The 24,484-nt window shown below is 38.0% G+C and overlaps 1 protein-coding gene across 1 annotated transcript in view; it reads left to right on the top strand.

Annotated features, from left to right (window-relative positions):
* CLIC4 (chloride intracellular channel 4) overlaps positions 1 to 20,284 on the top strand; it is a 61,401-nt gene extending 41,117 nt beyond the window's left edge. Inside the window, exons 4-6 of the mRNA XM_054571748.1 lie at positions 5,930 to 6,036; positions 15,874 to 16,055; positions 16,833 to 20,284. Coding sequence (XP_054427723.1) covers positions 5,930 to 6,036; positions 15,874 to 16,055; positions 16,833 to 16,997 — 454 coding nt within the window. The 3' untranslated portion in view covers positions 16,998 to 20,284. The remainder of the gene's footprint in view (positions 1 to 5,929; positions 6,037 to 15,873; positions 16,056 to 16,832) is intronic.
* Positions 20,285 to 24,484: the final 4,200 nt, after the last annotated feature.

Consider the following 24,484-nt stretch of genomic DNA (forward strand, 5'->3'; position numbering starts at 1 on the left):
CAGCACCGTCCAGTATGGATGGCGGTGGCGGCGGCCGTGTGGGGAAGCGAGTGGAACTGGGAAAGGCTTTAGAGCAGAGATGGTACTTGAATTAAACTTTAATTAAAAAAAAAAACAAAAACAGTGGCATTCGGCAGGTGAGTGAAGGAGTGACAGTTATTCTGGGCCTAAGAATCATTTTGAATCAGCAGTGTGTCTTCTGGGGACCTGAAGGTATGCCTGGAGGTGCACCTCTGTCTGCAAGTGGCCCATCTTTGATTGTGAACAGAATTGCCCTGTCTTTAGCAATCTTGTACTAAGCTTAAAATTTCATTTTCTTGATCCTGTGTTATAAAAGCTTATCCCCTGTCTTCCTTCCTGTCTTTCAAGGAGCCTTAAACTTCTTTTCTCTCTCCATACCCAGAGCCCAAACCTTCCTTCCATCTCCAGTCAAGTTTCTTCAGACCAGCATTAACAGAGCTAGACCTGGACTTTTCTTCCAGGCCTTGCCTATACGTCGAATAACAATAAATCAGAACTGGGATCTTTGTAAACTGAAGGTTTATACACATCAGTGAGGAACTGTTATGAATATTTATTCAACTTAGTAGCAATAACTTTTGAAAGATTTCATCATGAACCTACTAGATCCCTTTTTATTCTTAAAAGTCTGTCAGCTCCAAAGAAAAGTTCCACATTTGTCAACTTGTCCTCAGGCAGTAAGGAGAGTGATATTCCCTTCATGTAACTGTAGATCATTGGATGGACATTAAATTATAAACAGAGTAACAGTTTGAATGACTTGCCAGTGTCTATGAAGAAAACTGTATTTTGTTTTAAAGCATTGTCTGAAGTGTTTAATGTGTAAATTCTTTCAAGGTATTTAAGTTTTTGAAATCAGTGTGCTGATAACATTATATACCATTTCTGTCAAATGGACATTTTCTCATATTCTCTTCTAGCCTTCTTCGACAACAGAAATAATTTTTATTATTCTTCCTTGTTGTTTTTGTCAGAGGGACTAGACATCATGATAAATAGAGCTAATGTCAACATACTCTGGTTTCTTGATGTCCAATTTTCTGTAAGACATGATTCAAAAAGACAAGCTTTTTGAATTGGACTTTGAAAATAGACATTTTCAGTTTGCTTTTTGTCTATAGAAATTTCAGCCCCATTTTGTTTGGGCATATTCATAGAGGTACTTTAACCAGAGATGGTCTTTTCTTTCAGTTTAAATAATTCAAAACTTGGAGATCTTTCTGATATAAAGGATTCACAGTGTGCTAAATTCTAAGAGTAATTTCTTTGTTTTTATGTTGTAAATTATAATCTAATGAGAGCTTCTAAATAATTTTATAATTCATTAATTCAGAAGGGAGTATTTTTGATGTTGCTAAGACCTCTGCTGTTAGTAGCATTTAAGTGCTAATTATGTGCCCTGTTCTGTGCATTGCGGATTATTTTGTGGATCCTCTCAATCCTCTCAAAGGCTGTGAAGAAACTGAAGATGAGTAATCCAAATAATTTGTCCGGGATTAATGCTGGCAGAGCCGGCACACTCGGGTCTATGCGACTTCAAAAACCTATGTTTCTCCTATTGTCTTCTTTCTGTGTCTCATTTCGTTGAGTCTGACTTTTATAAAAGAGGTAAAATGTGTCTTTAATTGGGATTGTGCTTTAGAGCAGCGGTGCCTGACCTTTTGGGCACCAACCAGGGACTGGTTTCGTGGACGACTTTTCCACGGACTGACGGGGCGGGCAGCGGACAGGAGGCAGAGCTCAGCCACTCACCTCCTGCCAGGCCCTAACAGGCCCTGGACTGGTACTGGCTGGGGGTTTGGGGACCCCCGCTCTAGAGATTGCTAAGGTGAAGGCTAGCTCAAGCGTAGAAGAAGGGTAGAAGAGAAATCCGAGAGAATTTACTTCACTTGATGAGCAAGTTGGGCTGACGGCGGTTGTCAAACTAAATTTAGTAAATCCTTTTTAAAAAGTAGGTGAGGTTTAGCGATGATGAGCTTTTACTTATATGCACTGCAGCAGCACGTTTGGATTGGGTGTGTCTTTCTCATTGGGCTCAGCAGCCGCAATGTGAAATGCTCCTCAAAAGGCGGCGTCTCTGTCCTGCAGAGATGTATCTAGAAGGGGAGCGGGAGGGAGAAACGTGCCTGGGACTGTCACCCGCATCCCTTTCCCTTTCCTTTATTGTTCTCTGGCCTTCAGGGACCGCTCTGGCCCACTGTCCTTTCTCTCTAGGGCAAGAAGACCTTCAGGTCCTGAACCGCTGTCGATCTCCCTCACACTCACATCGCAAGCCTTATGGTCTCCAGATAGGATGAGGGGGAAAGGCAGAATGTTGTACAAGAATGCAGCATGTCTAATAACATGTTTTTGGCATTTGATGATCCTGAGAACAGAGTGTTTTTATGTGAGCACTTTTGATTTAATCATGACAAGTATAAATATAGGCAACTGTCTGTCCCAGAGTTGTTTTGAATTTAGAGACTAACGAAAAGCTTAAATCAAGCAACTCTAGATGGTTAATGTAACTACAGGTTTTAAGAAGAAACTTTCTCTTTCTTCTTCTTTGGGGAAAATATTTATGGGTTTTTCTTTTGTTTTTGTTTTTTAGTTCCCCTCGCTTGAAAGAAGGGACTACTTTGCCTTCTCCACCCCCACCCCCACCAAAAAAAAAAAGCTTTCAAAAAAGCTTTGAAACTTGGATTTCTAACTGAAGCAGGCCTATATACATGGCTAATTACTAATAAAAGGATAGCAGGATACAGAAAGCTAGATAATTTTGGAGAAGAGTTCTCTGAAGTGTTATTAAGCCTTTTTTAAAAATGAGAAATATTGGCAATGAAAATTGAATTTACAAGGATAACTTAATATGCTATATTATGTTAGCACGAGGAAGGAAAGATGTCTGAGATCTTTCCTAAAAGGATAGAAATAATTATTAGCTAGTCTGCTGTTAACAGTCTGTGATGTCATAGCGGATAAAGGACTAATCTGAAAGTCTCAATACCCTGGTGCTCACGTCCTGTCATTTGCACATAGTCTTTTATTAATTATTTACCTTTCTCTTGTTAAACATTAAAATGAATATTCACAATAATTGAAAATTATTGCTTTATCAAGCTATCTGCTAAAACTAATAATAATGGATGAATTATTAAAATCCAGTGGTTGGTGGGGGAATGCAAACAAAGTTAACATCTAATTTAGGAACTTGTGCTTTAGAATTTGATTGATATTTTAGAGAGAGACTGATTTGTAAAAAAACAAACAGAAACACCAACCAAACAAAAGAAACACTGCAGCTGGGGACAGAAAATCTGGGTTTTAGTTTGGCAATACTTTTAATTAATCCAGTGACTCTGGGGCCAATATGTGAATTTTCTGAATATAATTTCCTTCTAGGCAAAAGAGAGATTGAGGTGAGTGGCCTCTTGTAGTTACAGTATTATATGCATTAAATTAATAATACAAATGTAATGGTTTGTCCTGGAAGGGAGGAACAGGGTGTGCTTATCCTACTTTTCAGAACAGTGGTTTAGAAAATTTTTAATGACATCTCTTTCCTATAAATAAGGACATGCTGACTTGACAGTCCGTCCTTCTCACCCGGTCGTTAGACTCAGCCTCTAGTACGTGTGCTTTCTGTGCTCAGCATTCCATCCCCGCCACTGAGTGCAACGCCTGACACGTAATAGATAATTAGCAATGAGAATAAAAGAATATATGTATGAATAATGAATGCATAAATGATCTGTAATTCAAGCCTGCTTTCCTGTAAGTTATTTTGAGACTTCCGAAGTTTACCTCGTTAGAAAAAGTTGGTGCAACTAAATATTGGTTGGGGAAAAGGAGACTAATTTTGGAAACTTGGCTAGAGAAAGACATAGATGTATTGAAGAGGCACGTATATTCCTTGCACTATTTTTTGTTGGAATGAATCAATGAAGGTACTGTATTACCAGCGGTGAAAACATTTAAATTGGAGGTTGGGTGTTTTTATAGTCAAGGGAAACCCGGGATGTTGAAACAGGGATTAACTGTTACAGCTCAGGCAGGAAGGAAAAGAGGAGTGTGGGGGTAAACTTTTCTCTAGACAGGAGGGAAAATATGCAAACAGAATCTACATAAACTCAGGTGAAATTCAGGTACTGTAATTGTTAACAGAAAAACTCACTTAAGTAATTTTGTTTATAGGAGACATTTTTAAGCTTAAAAATCGAGAGAGATTAAAAAGATAACTTGAACATAGAGTTGATCAAGATATTTTATATTCTTCTTATCCATATAGTACTATGTCCAGTTTTTAGAAGGTGTAGCTCTTCTTGAATTCAAAACAGTAAAATGTAAAAAAAAAATGATGATAAAAACTAACCTGCATCTTGCAACTGAACTACATTTCTGTCTAAAAATACCTCATCTTCATTTTTCATTTAAAGAAAAGTGGTAAGACAGCACCTTAAAATACATAAATAAATCCTAATTACTAGTTCATAGTAAGATGTTTTTCTGAAGTCTCACTGCCCCAAGCCCATTTCCAGTGAAAGTTGGGAGGGCCTTTTAGCTGATGAACCTTTCCCAAAGTGGTTCTGCGAATCCGAGTCCCTGTAGCCAGCAGTCCCTGGAGCTGGTGCAAAAGGAAGGAATGAAGTGTTAAGCTTCTCTTACATGTATTTTCCAGTCTGAGGAAGAAATATATGGGCATGTGTGTTTGAAACGGAAATATGCAAAGCATGCATTTGTGTGTGTGTTTTTTAAAACGGTTGTGTCACTAATGACTTCTCGAAGGAGGAAAACTTTGTCACAACAAAACAGAGCGCTTGTTAGCAACATTCCTGACATCTCATTTTTCTGTTGCTCGGTGCCACCCTTACAAAATTTAGTATGTGAGAGGTTTCGGTGCCTGAGTATAGGGTGATCTGAAGTGAGTGGTCTGCCTCTTGCCGTTTTTGTCCTGAGCCTACAGTGGGCGCACGAGACGCCCGGGCAGCCTAGACTCTCCCTGCCGCACCGGGCTGGCCCAGGGCGCGGCACACCGAGCGTCGGGTGAGCGTTCCCGTCTGCGAAAGCTCCGCGGCTGCCATGTGGCTAGTGCAACGGAAAAAGTGAAATTTTTTAAAATATATTTTATTGATTATGCTATTACAGTTGTTCCATTTTTTTCTCCCCTTTATTCCCCTCCCCCCTGCACCAACCCTCCCCGAAGCATCCCCCCACCCCCTTAGTTCATGTCCCTGGGTTCTGCATGTAAGTTCTTTGGCTTCTCCATTTCCTATACAATTCTTAACCTCCCCCTGTCTAGTTTGTACCTACTATTTATGCTTCTTATTCCCTGTACCTTTTCCCCATTCTTCCCCCTCCACTTCCCCTCTGATCTCCATTTCTGTGATTTTGTTCCTGTTCTAGTTGTTTGCTTAGTGTTCGGTTCAGTGGTTCATAGCTGTGAGTTTGTTGTCATGAGAAAGTGAATTTTTAACACGATTTAATTGTCATTAATTTAAATTCATATTCCAAGAGCCACTTGTCACTCAGGGGCTACTGTATTGGACAGTTCAGATAGAGAGTATTTCCGTCGTCACAGAAAGTTCTCTGAGTGCTGCTGTAGGGTTCTGGGACGTCCACTGGCCCAGCACAAGTCTCCAAACAAGTAGCAGGTTTCCCCAGCATTTTAGTTTATAAAATGGAGGTGGAGTGCGGATGTCTTTTGGCTGCCAAGAATATTAACATGTGAACAAAAACTGGGCAGAGCTTTGTTTCCGAAGGAAAAAGCACATCTTAAAAATATCATAGAAAACAGATGATGGCATTTTCTAGATTAATAACTGTTAAAAGATGTCTAGTAACTGCTAGCCCAGTGGTTTATTGATTGAGGGAATTTATGCTGATGTATCTTTGGAAGGATCTATAATCCATTTTCACTTTTTCCGCTTAGGTACTTAAAGCTTTCACCAAAACACCCGGAATCGAATACTGCTGGAATGGACATCTTTGCCAAATTCTCTGCATATATTAAGAATTCAAGGCCAGAGGCTAATGAAGGTAAAAAAATAAAATAGGAAGGAAGGAAGGAGGGCAGGAAGGAAGGAGGGTGGGAAGGAAGGAGGGTGGGAAGGAAGGAAAGAAGGAAGGAAAGATTAACACTTTTGATGGGGGGGGGGAGGAGACTCTACCAAAAAACCCTATTATGACATTGATTATAAATGAATTCTTTATAATCTAGATATTCCCATAAGTGTTAAAACCTGGTATTCAGAGTTGATCAGGGATTTGATGATAAACCAGGATAAGTCTTTAAATTGCTGTTTTGGTTTTTTTTGTGATTCCAGTTTGTGGGACAGTACTTAGCAGTATAGTAGGTGTATGATAAAGTGTTTATTGAAAGAATTTATTATGTTCTTCTGAGAAGTTACTGTGAAGGGAGCTATGCAAAGAATTAGTGTTGCATCAAAAACAATGGGTTGATATAGTTTAATTTAAACCATTACTAAAGCTTTTGTTTATTGTTGAGTGCCAGCATTCTAGAATCAGCTTCAGTGGATTTTTGTGCTAATTATGCCTAAAGAGCAATTTTTGGAGTTGCTCTAAGGGAGCCTTTAGACTCAGCCTTCCAAATTTCTCTGCATCCTAAAACTAGGGTTTTAATTTCAAGTCATATTTTCATGGTGAGAATTGTTTAGGTTATATTGGTATGGTTTTCTTCTTTTATTTATTAAAGGACATTCTTATTATTTTATTCACCAAACTTATATGTGGCATATTAGAGGGAAGCCTCTTTGAAAGAAGTCTCATTTAATGAACATTGTCTTAACCAAACCATTCAGTAATTTTCCTTTTTCTTTCCTTTGGGATGTTAAGCATTATTCTCTCTGGAGAAAACTATAGAGAGAGCATGAGTATTTAATTAAGAGTAACAGCCCTGGCCGGTGCGGTTCAATGGACTGAGTTCTGGCCTCAAACCACAAGGTGGCCAGTTGGATTCCCAGTCAGGGCACGTGCCTGGGTGGCAGGCCCGGTCCCCAGTTGGGGGAATTTGATCTCTCACACAATGACGTTTCTCTCCTTCTCTTTCTTCCTCCCTTCCCTTGTCTCTAAAAGTAAATAAATCTTTAAAAAAAAGTAACAACAATAACCAAAAAGCCAGCTCCTAAAGATACCTCAACCCATCATTATTTTAGACAGTTGAGGTTTTTCACATCTATTTCCTACTTGAGTAAGAAATAATGACTATGCGATATTTAAATACGTAAAATATGCATTTGTGTTTTTTTATATTATTGACACTGTTACAGATGTCCCCCATTTTCTCCCCCTTTGCCCTCTTTCACCCAGCCCCTGCCCCTCCCTAATTTGTGTGTATTTTCTTAAAAGCTGTTATGTCACAAGGGTCTCTTCTCAAAGCAGAAAAACTTTGTAACAACACAACAGAGCACTTGTTAGCAAAATTCTTGACATCTTATTTCTCTGTTGCTCAGTGCCACTCTTACAGAATTTCATACATGGGAGAAAATCCTGAGTGCAGGGTGATCTGAAATGATTGCCTGCTGCTGTTTTTTTGTCCCTGACCCCACTGTTCAAGGTGCTTGATCAGCCTAGTGGGATTCTTTTGGGTCGAAGTTTATGACAGCCAATGACCAAGAATAAAAATTGGGGGCGGAGGGGGTGGTGGTGGAATTAGTGCTGGTTAAGCAAGAATAAACAATTAAAAAAAATTGAAACAGTTGCTAATTTCCTTACATCATTTCAGTGGACAGATTTCCAAGCTATTCAGGCTTTTATTTTTTGACTCTTAGAATTTAAAATTGCAGCATTTTATAATTTAGTATTGAATTTCGATGGCTCCTGGAATATTCATTGCATGAGATGTTTTTCTGCAGCGATAGGAGTAAAGGGTAGTGCTCAGGCCTGGCTTTTATCAATTAAATGTGTTCTAGAAGCTGCCTTGGTTTTGGAAGCGACTTTCCTTAATAACTGGCTTTTTTTTTTTTCCCTAATAGTTGCTGTCAAAGCATTTTATACACTAAGTAAACAGTCAGTTACACCAGAGCCTCTGGTATCCACGTACAGTTTCTATTCCGTTCTACCTTTCCTTTTCATGAAACTTACCTTTTATACCTAGATGCTTTTGCTGCATAGTACTTTGGCCTCTCTTAGTTAAAGTCATAATGTTCATATTTCTCTTTATGGTTTTTGGAAGCTGGAGGGTGAATATCTTTTGACACTTGGTGGAGAGGAGAATAAAATGTGCTTACTTAAAAACATTGTTCTGGTGGATGGGGTTGCTGGAAGAGAATAGGGGAGAAAGCGAGTCATTTAAGTATATCTTGATATTCTGTTTTTTTTCTATTTATTTGTTACTGTTAAAGTAGCCATCTACCCTTACTGTCCTTAGAATTTTGTAACCAATAAGAACAAACAGCATCGTGGATTACACAGCGCACAATTTGGAAGACCTTGTATTAAATTACCTATTGGTAAATAAGAATTCCAGTTGCCAAGCAACTTCTTCCCACAGGGGCCTGCCACTGCCATGAGACTTTAGAAAACAAATGTTCCAAATAATTTCGGACCTTAATGGGTCTCCCTTATGTATGTTTGTTGCAGGTCTCTCATCTGTTTCATGCAATTAAATGCCTTAAATAAGCCTAGGAAATGAAATGATCCACCTCCTTATGCCTCCAAACAATAAACATCTTACATGGAGATGGAGTTGTTCTTTTATATGGTAAATCAGAATAGGAAGGTCCTCGATTAGTTTTACCAGCCTAGGAAATATTTTACAAAATCCAGCATTTTACAACAGTTTGGATAATTTTAAGACCTCATTCTGAGCTAAGGGGTTAGATGCCTAGATGCTATGCTGTTGGGCTAGTGAAAGTGACACAGAAGGGCCAGTGCTTAGATTGGGTACAAAGTAAACAAATAAGATTTAAAGAATAAAATAAAGGGAAACACTGATGATTGATTGATAGGTAGATGGATGGATGGATAAAACAAATAAGTCTTTTGGAATGTATCCAAATTGGCTGGGAGTAAGTTTTTGTAATCTTCTGAAGCATTTAAAGAGATCAATGAGTCCTGGCGGGGTGGCTCACTTGACTGGCGTGTTGTCCGGTACACCGAAAGGTTGTGGGTTCGATCCCTGGTCAGGGCATGTCCCTCTTGTGGGTTCAACCCTCTGACTGGGGCATGTACAGGAGACAACTGATGGAGTTTTTCCATATCGATGTTTCTCTCTTTCTCTCTCTAAAATCAATAAACATATCCCTAGGTGAGGATGAGGAAAAAATTGCAAGAGATCAATGAGTAATTCCTTGTATGGGTTGTGTTAGGTAGGACCTGTCCCAGATCTCCTAAGTTGTTTTTTCAGTCTGTGATTTAATTAATTCATATAATTTATTAAGCTCCCAAATGTAACTAATAGATAATTTATTAGTCTGCTTGGTATTTTTAATATTCTTCAAAGATCCATGTATTTAGCAGTGATGAAAATCTGCTATTAAATGCTCTAAGGCATATTTTATAATGTTTAAATTCCTATTTTTAAATGGAGGAATGGAATCTATAGGTTCTGATTAGTAGCTTTTCATTCTAGACTTATTCTCCTTCCTCTCTGTCTTTCTGTCTCTGTCTGAGAAGTGTTTAGAATCAGAGGATGATTGTTCATCACTGTAGCTGGAAAACCACATTATATATTTAATCATCCTTAAATACTCAATACCTCTCCCTCTTTTCCTCTGATGTGTTACCTAGTCTTTAAAAATTGTCTGTGTAAGATTATCCTTTATTAAAACTAGCAGTAGCTTTAAAATAATAGTTTTATCCATGTTAAGTGTTCATAATTTTTGTTTTCTTTGTGAATTTTATTGTTTTCTTTTTAGGATTTATTTATTTATTTTTTAGAGAGCGGGGGAAAGGAGGGAGAAAGAGGGAGAGAAACATCGATGTGCGAGAGGATCATTGACTGCCTCTCGATGCTCCTAATCCCTTAATGGGGGCCTGGCCCACAACCCCAGCACATGCCCCGACTGGGAGTCAAACCGGCAACCTTTTGGTTCACAGACCGGCGCTCAACCTACTGAGCCACAGCAGCGAGAGCTGTATTGTTTTTCTACAACAGATGCAGACTTGTTACATTTAATGGTTTCTACCTTTTATTTACTCATTCCATAATAGAGTAATGCCTGCTTATTTTAAAAGTTATCAGTGCTCCTTAAATCACATTATATAACATCTTCCCCAACAGTATGCATCCTTTTTTTCTCTGTAATTTTGCAGTGTGTATAAATGTGTATTTATATATTTACATTATACAGTTGTCTTTTTCACGTTATGTGGTCGACATTCTTCATAATATAGATCTACCTCATTTTTTAAGAAATGCTGCTTAATGTTCCATTTTATGGATTTTTATTTAGTCATATCTCTATTGGTAGACATTTAGATTGTCTCAAGTTTTTTTTTATTATGACAAATAATACTGCCAATGAAAGTCCTTGTGCTAGATTTCTAAATAAGTTAAAGGGTTTTGTTCTCCAAAAGTCTGTCCCAGTTAATATTCCCATTAACGTGAAGGTAGTCATTTCCCCACACTTCTGACCCTGATGTGCATATGTGTGTTAATCTTTTCAATTTTGCTGAGTTCTCATAGGCAAAAAAGAGTGTTTTGATTTTTATAATTAATTTAAAGTGGACATATGGCCCCTGTTGCACTTAATTTTTTTGAGAACTTTTGAAAGACATTAGAGATACTAGTACCACTACCTTGGGATGTTGGAGAATAATAGTGCTGCATATTACAAAAGGCAAGGAGGTACTTTCTGGTGGCTTGCTACTGCCTTCTAGTGGTTCATCTGTACATTTTCTTTATCTTAACCAACTTCAAATTACTGTGTGATGGTTTGTCTTCAAAACTTAAGGCTCATTGTGTGGTGCTCTTTAGTACCTTTTCTTACTTCTGTATTTCTTTGTTTTGTTGGCCATCCCGTACATTGATATGTACATATTGTATCAAACTAATTCAGCATTTTTTGTGTTCATTAATGTACCCTTTATTCTGACATTCTTTTTTTTAAATTATTTTTTATTGATTATGCTGTTAGAGCGGTCCTGATTCCCCCCCCTTTGTCCCCTCCCAGTCAGCGCCCCCCACTCCCTCGGGCCATCCCCCCAGCATTGTTCACGTCCACGGGCATTCTGACATTCTTAACTCTGAAAAATCACTTGGCATCCTAGTCAGATAGAGCAATTCAGCATCATTGCGGGGGCTGTGCTGAGTCCAAATTAACAGAAAGAACAATAATTGTAATGTTTTGCCGTCTTAATTTTAGTTTGCGCCTTACATTTGGGTTTTTAGGCATTATATGGTATAAACCTTGTAAATTTAGGGCATTATTTTCCTGTTGCATACACTTGAGAATCAGTTCAGAAACAGGGTTGACTTAGAACAGGCTGAAGATGACTCACTTGCTCCGACCCGCCTCGCCGCCCGGGTCCATTTCAGACATTATTTCAGTGTGTAAGATCGGGCAGTGTTCTCTTCCTCCACGCCGTGCTCCTGTTCATTGCAGTCATGCCGGGGAACAAGTCCCTGTATCCAGTATGCATTTGTTCTGTATTCACAGCTTTGGATAATAAGCATATTGGATCTTTGTTCTTCTAAAGTCCTGACATTCTACTGTCTCTTTTCTTTTTTCTTTCCCTTTTAATTACAACAGTGAAAGGTTTTTCATCATGCCCTGGTCTCCTTGCTAACCTAGCTATTTTTCACATTGCATTTTCTTGTTAATTTATAAACTTCACATTTCAGTTTACTGTATGCATTATCAGTAGCTTGGACATGATTGACAAAGAGTTATATTTATTACCTTTGTATTTTTCATCTCTTATTTTTAAATGGCTCTATTCCCTGTCATTCCTTTAGTTTCAGTTGAACTTTCCTAACGCTTCAACTTTATTTTACTAGGTTCCAGTGCCCTGTTGCTCAGCTAATTCATCTAAGAAATAAACTAGCTTGATCCTGGCTATGGCTAGAGTGGCCTTTTATTAATAAAAATAGGTAGTTCTTCGATCTTGAAATTGGCTTTAACTTGACCTAACACATTCCAACCTGTTTGATATTCACCTAAATAACAAATATTACCAGTTCTTTATATTTTTAAAATATATTTTATTTATTTATTTTTAGACAGAGGGGAAAAGAGGGAGAGAAACATCAATGTGTGGTTGCCTCTTGCGAGGCCCCTGCTGGGGACCTGGCCCGCAACTCAAGTATGTGCCCTGACTGGGAATCGAACCGGTGACCCATTAGTTCACAGGCCAGTGCTCAACCCACTGATCCATACCAGCCAGGTCCAGTTCTTTACATTTTTTAAATGGCTATTATGTTCTATATCAATATGCAGTACCTACCTCATTCTCAACTTTCCACAAAGATGTGACAGTCACATGCAGATATTGTCACTCATCTGACTTTAAAAGTGTCTATTCTACATTTTAAAAATGTCTATTCTACATTTATAAGTGTCTAATTTCCTTTTGAACCATATCCATTCATATAAGAAGTCAAAACTTGTCTACTTCATCACTGTCTAATCTCAGTCTGGGCCAGCTGTTGACCCAGTGTCCAATATGTGCTTAGGCAGAGTGCCATGAATTTTAGGGGATGTACAGAAGAAGTACAAAAGTAAGAATTATGCATAAATATAATAATGAGAGCTAGAAGGAAGAATTTCATGATTTAGTAGGCTATTAGTTTAATGTAAACCAGTTCTGAGTTTAAAAACATAAAGCTTTTAAAATCTAATAGTAATAGAAAGTGCCCGTATCAAGGACTGAACATAACTAATAAAAATTTTTGAAGCATATTAAAAACTACAAGGTGTTCAGTTGTCAGATACTGGCTGTAAAAAAACATTTTTTAGCATCTTTCATTTATTTTTAGCTACCATGGCAACTAAGACAATTATAATCACCCTAATTTTTTTTTTTTATTGTGGTAAAATTGATATGTAACCTTACGTTAGTTTCCGGTGTGCAACATAATAATTTGATCTTTGTATATGTTATCACCACAATGGTCATAGTTACCTTCTGTCACCAAACCATTGACCCCCTTCACTCATCTTGCCCATTTCCCAGCCTCCTTCCCCTCTGATAACCACCCATCTATTCTGTATATGGGAGTTTTGTTTGTTTCGTTTTTTAGAGTATACATATAAGTTCAATAATATGGTACAAGCATACCTTGGAGATATTGTGGGTTCTGTTCCAGATCACTGCAATAAGGTGAATATCTCAGTAGAGCGAGTCACATGAATATTTTGGCTTCCTAGTACATATGAAAGTTACGTTTATACTGTAGTCTATTAAGTGTGCAAGTCTGTAATGAGTCAGAGTCTTTTTGCTGCCGGAGGGCCTTCATGCTGAGGGCTGCTGACTGATCAGGGTGGTGGTTGCCGGAGGCTGGGTGGCTGTGGCAGTTTCTTAAAATAAGACAGCACCGAAGTTTGCCGCATTAGCGACTCTTCCTTTCATGAATGATTTCTCTGTAGCATGAGATGCTCTTTGATAGCATTTCACCCACAGTAGAACCCCTTTCAAAATTAGAGTCTGTCCTCTCAAACCCTGCTGCTGCTTTATCAACTAAGTTCATGTAATATTCTAAATCCTTTGTTGTCATTTTAACAATCTTCACAGCATCTTCAGCAGGTATAGATTTCATCTCAAGAAACCACTGTCTTTGCCCATCCGTTATTAGAAGCAACTCCTCATCCGTTTAAGCTTTATCATGAGATTGCAGTGATTCAGCCACATCTTCAGGCTTTCTCTACTTCTAATTTTAGTTTTCTTGCTGTTTTTACCACATCTGCAGTTACTTCTTCTGCTGAAGTCTTGAACCCCTCAAAAGTCATGCATGAGGGCCGGAATCGACCTCCTCCAAACTCCTGTTAATGCTATTTTTGACCTCTTCCCGTGACTCATGAATGTTCTTAATGGCGTCCAGAATGGTGAATCCTTTCCAGAGGTTTTCAATTTACTTTGCCCACATCCATCAGAGGAGTCATAATTTCTGGCAGCTACAGCCTTACAAAATGTATTTTTAAAATAAGACTTGAAAGTCGAAATTATTTCTTGATCCATGGGCTGCAGAACTTCAAGAAATTTTCCTTTGCGTGCATTCACAACTCGGCTAATTGTTCGGCGTGAGAGGTCTAGCTTTTGGCCTGCCTCGGCTTTCAACATGCCTTCCCCAATAAGCTTGATCATTTCTAGCTTTTGGTTTAAAATGAGAGATAATGTGATTCTTTCTTTCACTTGAACACTTAGAGGCCATTGTAGACTTGTTACTTGGCCTAATTGCAGTATTGTTGTGTCTCGGGGAATAGGGAGGCTGAGGAGACGGGGAGAGTTTTGCGGGGGGCAGGGAGGTGGGGGGTGGAGGCGGGGAGAAGGGCCTGTCAGTGGAGCGGCCAGAGCGCACACAGCACAGGCGGACTAAATTCACTGTTTGACATGGGTGCACTTTGTGGCGCCCCTAAATAATTACAATAGGAACATCAAAGAGGACTGATCAGATACCACCATAATGAATATAATAATTATGAAAAAGTTTGAAATAGTGCAAGAATTACCAAAATGTGATAGAGAGACACGAAGTGAGCAAATGCTGTTGGAAAAATGGTGCTGATAAACTTGCTCCACACAAGTTGCCACAAACCTTCAGTTTCTAAAGAACAGTATCTGTGAAGCACAGTCAAACAAGCTTTATTAGTCTTTCTCTGTCTGACTTCACTCTCAAATCCATCCATTCCTTTTTCTGTCTGTAGCCCTTGCCTAGCTAAGACCACCATCTATTGCCTGGTCTGCTCGGAGGGACAAGGGATGAGTGGGTAGGAGGCGTTTGGAAGAAGACGTATAGGGTCAGGACACGTCTCTGCTGTTGGTGAAATACCCAATGAGCAGCATGTGAAGCTTTGCCTTTTTCCGTAATGGATCCAACTTTATTCAAATTTTTAACTACATGGATTGTCACCTCATAATACGTAACTTTCTTTTACAGCCAAGTACTGTAATAATTTGTGTGAGCTCGTTTTTTCTGGGAGTGGGAGGTGAAGGTGGGTTGGGAAGGTCATGGTTAAGAAAGGAGACTAGAAGATCTATTGTTACTCTGTATTTCTTTCTAATGATGTCCCCACCTCCTCTCTGCAAAGCGTCACTAACTTGACTTTCCAGTTATACAGGGGTGGTCCTGTCCCACTTCCCTCTAAATCATAACAATGATAGCATCTTAATCTATTTGTCTAGCAAGACCCTGAATTCAGCTCTCTAATCTGACCTCTGTTTTTCACGGTATTACGCGATATGCTCTTGTTGGCGTCTTGTGTAATATGAGACAATGCAAAAACTCCAGGTTTTCTGTTTGCATTGGGGTTTCTTAACACATTTTCTAGTGGGAAAAAAAAAAAAAATCCAAATAATCCCATGGGAGTAGGACTTAAACACTGAGAGTAAAAAGTCTGTTTCAGTAGGATTTTCTTCCCTAGATTTAAAATAATAGGTTTGCTTTTTCTCACCAGTTTTTCCAGTTTAAACATCAGCTGTGCTGGGCCATAATGTGTTCGTATGTGGGTTATTTAGTTATTAATGAGATTTTACAGATTCCACTATCTGAAACGCTCATACTTGTTTTTATAGTTATCTGAACCAATTTGTGTGTCTGGCCCCCTGCCCCCTGGAAATAAGCCCCAGGAGAGCTGGAACTGTGTCTATTCTTAGTGCTTAGTGTCAGAAGAAACATTTAACAGTTATTGACTGAGAGAGTGGTGCTTTGGGGCTTGGGTGGTTTTCCTTCTTATAATATTCCCACATTTCTTTCAGCATTGGAGAGAGGGCTCTTGAAAACACTGCAGAAACTGGATGACTATCTGAATTCTCCCCTTCCTGATGAAATTGATGAGAATAGTATGGAGGATATTAAGTTTTCCACACGTAAATTTCTGGATGGCAATGAAATGACATTGGCTGATTGCAACCTGTTGCCCAAATTGCACATCGTCAAGGTAGGTCTGTAGGATGTGGTGTCACATTGCCACCAGACCTAGTCTGCTGTGAACTGAGATAGCACTTCCTTTACGTGTGAGCTTTTCTGATCTTCTGACATAAGACTAGGAACCCCCCAAGCAGTGTAATTTAATGCTATTGAAGCTATAGTTAAAACACCATAGAGCTAATTAGATGGGAAATTGTGTCTTAAAATGGAAGCATATGAGAAAGAGGAATATTATATTTTTCTGTGAGTATATAAAAATTAAAAACTGTAATAGGTCAATCTGAATTGGATTTTGTGGTGCTGACATATCACTAAATTCTGTTCTGTGATCACCTGGCTTTTTCAATTCAAAGCAAAAATACTTACTGAGCATTTATCGCATGAGACACCGATAAATATAGAATAGTAATAAACACTAGTTGTGCAGTAAAGATAAAGAAAAACAGATCTAAAATCGTGTATTGAAGTATTGATATACGTCCATTGATTCCCTTTGGCCTTCTCTGTGGATGATCAGGGCTGGGGTTTGCCGTTAGTGCTGCACTTCAGAATCTGCTGTAGGTTGCAGTCCTTATCATTATCTAAAATGCTAGTTTGAACGAAAGGGACCCCTAACTTCATCCTCCCCTTCTCTGGTGAAATGAATGAGGATGGTACAGAGGACGTTAAGCTCTCTTTCAAGTAGAAGCAGTTCTCAGAGATTCACAGAATCACTTTTTCTTAAAGTCAGAGATACTCTGGTTAACATGAAAAGCAAATATTAACTTTTGATCTTTTTGTATTTCAGGTGGTGGCCAAAAAATATCGCAACTTTGATATTCCAAAACGGATGACCGGCATCTGGAGATACTTAACTAATGCTTATAGTAGGGACGAGTTCACTAATACCTGTCCCAGTGATAAGGAGGTTGAAATAGCATATAGTGACGTAGCCAAAAGACTTACCAAGTAAAAGAGCACTTAGAGAGAGATGTCTTCACATCTTTTCCTGATTACGAATATGCTTTTTCTAACAGGCTGATTCTTGTCCTATAAAGTAGACATTTTATTTTGCATGACAATGGCAGTTACTCAAGGTTAGGATAAAGGATAGATAAGGTGTAGTAGCTCTCTTTAAACATGCACTCCTAAGCAGTATTATTTTAAATTTTTTTACCCTGCCTACCTCCCCTACCCCATATCCTCCACTCTTCTAATTCGGAGACACTTCGCAAACTTTCTCCTTCAGAGGCGGTTTGCCATCTCTCTAGAGCCCTCGCCTCCATTCACTGTGTACAGGTGGCAGGGCTGCTGAGGTGCGGGGTTCAACTGTTGACATAGTAACCACGACCTCATCGGTCAGCCCCAAACTGGTGCATAATGCGTGGTACAAGGAATATTTATGTATTTTTGGAGTTGTATAGTATTTAGTAAGAGTATATGAAAGGATTGCTACTGTATCAAAATACTGTACCCTGTTTCAGTTTAGTCTATCCTGGATATGTACTAAAAGCTGTACCACCAGGCAAGAGGGCCTTCTACCGATGTCACTACAGATTTTGCTCTTTCACTTTGTACGTGGGCTTTTACTTTTCCAAAAGCACCTATCCATTATACCAGTTATAACATCTGACACTGTGTAGAAGCTAAAAGTTTAGAGGGAGGGATAATATTCTCAGTCCTTCTCGAGAATTTTATCCATGTAAGATAAACCGATGGGCATATTCTGTCTGAATGTGGTGTTTGCTATATGTAATTTTGCCCAGTGCCATTAATTTGGAACATTATTGCTTTCTTCCTTTATTTTAAAAGGCTCCTTTTTAGGTAAACGTAGACCTTGCTGTTTGTCGATCTTTTGAGCAACACTACGTATACTGATGTTTAGTTGATTTAGCTATAGCAGTACAATGATTATTAGCAAAGTAAAAATTAACACGGAAATTAACCTAATGAAGGTAGGATGGGTTTGTCAAACTATCAAGTAGAATTTTGTTTCGAAAGCATACTTAATGTGGGTAATCTAAAGACGGCATTTTCCACCCTATATTAAAAATAAGATAAAACATACAGATTAGCAGCTTTTCCATTCCGCCCCCATTTACTGTTAGGCTCTGGGTAGAGGATGACTCCCTCCTTTTGGACTAAATTATAATTGTTACATGAGTACATATTTACTGCAGTTTTGCCTAATGTCAGTCATTGTGTTTCCTTCAATTAAATTTCTCTGCAGCCACACTGAGGAATAGCACCCTGCATGTTTGTTTTTTAAATTGAATTCCTAAACCAGGAATTATTTGTGCTCTAATAAGGGAGAATGAACTTGGTGAAAATAAAACAGAAGCTTGCTGTGTATTTGTTCATTTTTAAAATAAAATTAGACTTTCTAAGTATTGCTCCAAAGGTGGAGCAATAAATAAATTTTTGGTAATTTTTTTATACCTAACTTGCTTAAGAAGTGCTGTTTCTCATAGGTGGTTTTTGGAAATTTTAAGTATATTGTTTTCAACTGGGAATGATTCCCTCCCTTTGGTATGCTAACATTCAGTAAGCACTGATGTTATGGAAGCAGCCTGATTTTTCAAAGCATACTGCATTTTTTAACCTATCAGTGATTAGCTTAGTAGAAAAAGATAAGAAAAGCTCCATATTGTACCCGTTTGGCTCAGGGAGATTTGCTTTACCTTTCTTAAAACTCCTTATTGCTGATCAAAAGTTTGGGCACCCACCTTTTTGCAATTAAATATTGGCTGCTGATTTATCTGTTTCCAGGAAGTAGCGCTATCAGGTTATCTACTGAGATTCTATAGCAGTTGCTTCAGTGGGTGAAAAACGTCGCATCTGCACCAGTACACAGCCAAGGCAATCATCACTTTTCATCTATTTTTAAATAGTGGTGACTTGGCATTCAGGTGAGACTGAATCTTGCCTTGTAGCTTCAAGCGTGAAGAAGATTCAGAAGAAGGGGTGTCTGTCCTTTCCAGGGAATGGTGAACTAGGCGGTGCAGAGCAGACGGCTAAGGAACAAGGAGCCGCGTTCCTCAGAGTGATGAGAAACACATTCTGAAACTCAGTTGTCAAGTATTTTTACCTTGGACATTTATTCTCTCTCTCTTTTTTAAAATAATGTGTCCCCTGACTCTCTTGCCTTCTCAGTGTCCAAGGAAGTTAGGTCAATTAGGATTTGATGAAGGCAAAATTATTTCTCTGTATAGAAGGACCTTATTGCTTTATCAGGGAAGTTAGATGAAACTGAGATTGGCAAGTGGACAGAACCCAGAAAACAGGATGCCCCCAGCAAATGCTTTTTTAACCCATCTTATATTTGTAGAAAGTTCATAGCTTAAATCTTAGGAGATTTGGGAATAAAAGTCACCATGTAGTGTGTGGATTGATAATGGAAATCATCTGATATTATTTCTGCAACTACTCCATCATTTACCCCTTCATTGAAACCAACGAGGAGCTCCTGAATGGAAGTGCCTGCTATTTCCCAAGGGATTCTGCTAAGTTTTGTGTTCAACCGTTGGAAAGCTCCCTGCTGTTTCAGTTGGTGACTTCTTTAAAAAAAAAAAAAAAAAGGAAATGCAGGTTTTTGTATACAGTTTTGTTCTCTTTTACTAGAATTGTTGACGTGATAAAATTCATGTAAGATTTTATTTCTTGGTAACTTTGGCTTACACAACATACCTGTAAACCCTTGAGCAATCTGTATACAAGTAAGAGATTTCTGACATTTATTCTTACACTAAATTGATTAGCTCTAGAATTTAGGCAGTGTTACTTCTGTTGAGTTTTGAATCTCCAGGGTTGCATGTAGATAGCTTTTGTTTCTGTGCATTTAAAATATCCATTTAGAAAATATAAGGTAAAAATGATAAGAAACGAACGTATTTTTTCATGAACATTTTGTACACATTTCATCAAGTTATTATCAACCAATTTCCTACACTGGTTATAACTGTATTTGATTCAAAGAGAGGGAAGCATTCATTATTGATATACTATATGGGCTTTTTTATTCCATTCTTTACAAATTACCAAGGTTGAGGGCTGTCAAAATTATATTTTTATCATGGAAAAAAATTTCAACTCCCTAAGTCATAATGTTGAACAGAATTGGAGTATTTTCTTTAGAATTACTTGAAAAGGCAAATGAAAGCTTATTATAGAATGCTTGTATTTTTCTTTTGTCTCTCTGGAACCAGTATATTGCTGGCAGCTATTGTATTAAAATAAAGTATATTTTCACTATCATAAAAAGTTCTTTTTTCTCCCTCCTCTTGAAAATAAATAACAACTTGGGGTAAAAGTGTTGTATTTGAGATTTTTTCCATGAGTGGGTGATTCAGCACAATACATTAAAGGAGAAAAACTAAATCATCTCAATAGGTACATAAAATAATTTCACAAAAACTTTCATGATATTCATTCTTAGCAAAATAGGACCAGAGATAAAATTTTTTTTAACCTGATAAAGGCATCTGCCAAGAACCTACAGCAAATTTCATATATAAATATGAAACAGAAGCCCGCTTATGAAAGTCAGGAATAAGACAGGATTGCCCTCTGTTACAGCTATTATCCAGCTACTTTAATAGAGGCGCCCTACCTCCTGCAATAAAATCTCTGCAAAGAATGGACCAAATGATTGTTTTTTGCAGATGAATGCATATACATAAAAGAAGTCTAAACTTACTATGAGAAACAATAAGAAAATGCAGCCAGATTACTAGATACAAGAACGAGGAACAGAAACCAATATAACCACTATATATTAATATTTACCATATCAAAATTAAGAGATAAAGTGGTAACATTGGTTTCTTCTGGGTTTTAAAATTTGTAACATATATTACCCTAAAAATATAGAATGTGCTTTAAAAGATAAGATATTTAGGATCAAATGTAATAAAAAATGTACAATTCCTTTAGGAAGGCAACTACATAATAAAGGACCTGATACAATCTCTTCAATGGATAAGTATATCATGTTCATGGGTGGATAACTTAAAAAGCGTAAGAATTTCAGTTCGGTCTCAAGTAATTTATAAATTGAATATATTTTCCCACAAAATCTCAACAGGTTTTTTTTTTCCCCCTGGAAAACTAGATAAATGAATTTTAAAACTTCATATGGGAGAACTGTGTCACCAAGGGGGGAGGGAAAGGAAACTTGCCTGAAGATAGAAAGACTTAACAGCTTACAGTCGGTAATGGGTAGGAAATAGCAGGACATGGCAACACAACATGCCTGCTGCAACTACCAGGAAAAAAATAGAAACATCAGAAAACTGGGAGGCAATAAAGACAATGAACTGAAATTTCAGAGGAGGCAGCCTTTCTGAGGCAGACCGATGATCTGGCCATTTTCTCCTGGGGGGCATTTGCTGATTCTGGGCCTGGAACTGAGGTTTGGGTTCGGTCTGTGCAGAGGGGCTCAGCGGAGAAAAGTCACGAGGCCCTTGGTTAGGGGGCACACTGGAAACCTGAGACACCCTGAATGCATGACTGGTTTCTCCCAGGACACTTCCTGAACTCCAGGACTACATGGCATGCTAAAAGCTAAGCGAAGGGCTTCCGGAAGGCAGCGTGAAATCTCCCACAATCTCACAATATTTAGGAGACAAAATTTAATTAGAGGGAGGGACCTTCCCAAAACACAGCAACTGTGTGGTTTCTGGCAATGAGGGTGACTGGGAATTGACTGCAAACAGGCATGAGGTTCTTTTGGGGATGATGGAACTGTTCTAAATACAGATTATAGAAAAGGGTCTAGCATCCAGTTATATAAAGAATTCTTACAACTCAAAAACAAAAAGACACTCCAATTAAAAAATGAGCAAAGAATTTGAATAGACATTTCTCCAAAGATAAATGGCTAATAAAAACAAAAGCTTACCATTACTTATCGGTCCTCAGGGAACTGTAAATCTAAACCACAAACAACATCCTCTAGGATGGCTGTGATCAAGAAGATGGACAATTCTAAGTGTTGGCAATGACATGGAGAAATTAGAACTTGCACACTGCTGGTGGCAGGATTAGTGTTGCTGATTTGAAAGACTGGCAGTTCCTCAAAAGGTTAAACATACCTAACAATTCCTAGGTTTATGACCAGGAGAATTAAAAACTTAGGTTCATACATCTTGTATACCATACACTCATGGCATCGTTACAATAGTCAAAAAATGGAAACAACTCAAGCATTCATTAACTGATGAATGGATAAACAACATTATATATCCAAAAAAAGAACACTGCCGTGGCTGGTGTAGCTCAGTGGATTGAACCAAAAGGTCTCTGGACTGATTCCCCGTCAGGGCACACGCCTGGGTTGGGGGCTGGGTCCACAGCTGGGGGTATGCGAGAGGCAACCGATCATCTCTCACACATCGATGTTTCTCTCCCTCTCTTTTTCCCTCCCTTACCGTCTCTCTAAAAATAAATAAAATCTTTTAAAAAAATAAATTAATGGAATACTATTCAGCCATGAAAAGTAATTAACAAGTTACCACATGAATGGACCTTGAGGACATCACGCTCAGTGAAGGAAACCAGACACAAAAGGCCACGTAGCGTATGATTCCAATGATGTGAAATGTCCAGAATAGGCAAGTGTATCAGGACAGGCAGCAAACTGACGGTTATCAGGAGCTGGGGGAGGAGAGAATGCAGAGTGACTGCTAGTGAAGACGGGGTTTCTTTTTGGAGTGACGAATATGTTCTGGAACTAAGTAATAGTGATGATTACACAACTCTGTGAATATACTGTAAACCACTGTCTTGTACTGTTTGAAAGACTGAACTTAATGGTATATATCTCAAAAAAAAAAAAAATGCAAGGGGGCAATTCTGCCTCGCTGAAGTGCTGGATAATCAGTGTCTTGACAGGTTGAGTGGCAAAGTTAGTTATGTGTGTGAGTTAAAGTCCAAATTAAATGTCATCCAAAATATATTCTTAAAAGGGGAAAAGCAAAAATAAGAATCGTGCAAATGCTTGCTCAACTCTAAATTTACTAAAAATCATTTAGTTTGCCTAAAATGGGTGAACTCTCCACAGTTTGTAAATTATACCTCAATAAAGCTTTCTTTTTAGAAAGAGCTTAAAAGCACACATCTGAAATTAAGAATTCATTGTATGGCTTTAAAAGAAGGGGGCATTAGCAGAAGACAGGATTAGTGCTTGAAGACAGGTCCGTTGAAAAAAATCCAAACTGAAGCAAAGATAGTAAAAAGATTGCACAAATAAAACAATAACAACAAATACTACAAGAAAAGAGCGTAAGAGACATGTGGAACGCAGTCTCGACATGTGTGTAATTGAAGTCCCAGGCAGAAAAGAATTGGGGCAGAAGCGATATTTGATGAAATAATGGCTGAGAATTTTCCAGAACTGTTGACAGCTATCAACCCACACATTCATAAAACTCAGCAAACTCCATATGGAATAAAAACAAAGAGACCAAACCTAAGATTACAATAGTCAAATTGCTGAAAACCAGAGAAAATTCTAAAGACAGCCAGAGAGGAAGGACACGTAACTTTCTAAGGAGTAACAATAAAACCAATGCGTGGCTTTTCAACAGAAACTTTGGAAGCAGCAAGACAGGAATCTTCAAAGTGATGAAAATAAGTCTGCTAGCCTAGGATTCCATACTTCAGTGAAAATATTCTCAAAAGTGAAGGCAAAATAAAGGCATTTTCAGACAGACAAAAGCTGTAAGGATTTGGCACCAGCAGGCCTCTGCTACAAAGATACTAAAGTAAGTATTTCAACTAAAGGAAAATGGCCCCAGGTGGAAGTATAGAACTGGAAGGAAGAATGAAGAGCATTGTAAAGGGTAAATATGTATGTAGGCACATACGAAAGAATATTGACTTTTAACAACAATAATGACATACTCTGTTATACAATATATAATGTGAAATATAACAGTGGTAGAAGGATGGAAGGAAGGGAAATGAAGTACTGTTATTATCCTTATGTTATTTGGCAAGCAGAAGTACTAATTTAAGAAAACTATAGTAATAAATCATACATAAATTGTATAATTCTAAGATAACTACTAAGATAATTACAAAAATAAGTTTAAAAATCTAAGATTCAAGGGAAAATGGAATTTAAAAAAATATGTAATGACTCCAAAAGAAAGGGCAAGAGGACTAGATGAGTGAAGGATAGAACAAGTTGGAAAAGTAGTAAAAGGTCCTTTATAAACCCTATACCATTAGTAATTATATAAATGTAAGTGCACTAAAAAATGCAATGACAAATCAGAGTGTCAAGTTGGATTTTAAAAAAGCTAAACCCAACATATGACATTCATAAGAAACAGACTTTATAAAGACACAGAAAGATTGAAATTAAAGGATGGAATAGTCCACCCTTTGACAGTAAACAAAAGAAAGCAGATGTAACCATTTATCACACAAAACAGGCTTTGAGGCAAAAAGTATTAC

This window comes from Pteronotus mesoamericanus, unplaced genomic scaffold (genome assembly GCF_021234165.1).
Source record: "Pteronotus mesoamericanus isolate MK-2021 breed Mesoamerican mustached bat unplaced genomic scaffold, CSHL_Meso_final contig_221, whole genome shotgun sequence".
NCBI lineage: Eukaryota > Metazoa > Chordata > Mammalia > Chiroptera > Mormoopidae > Pteronotus > Pteronotus mesoamericanus.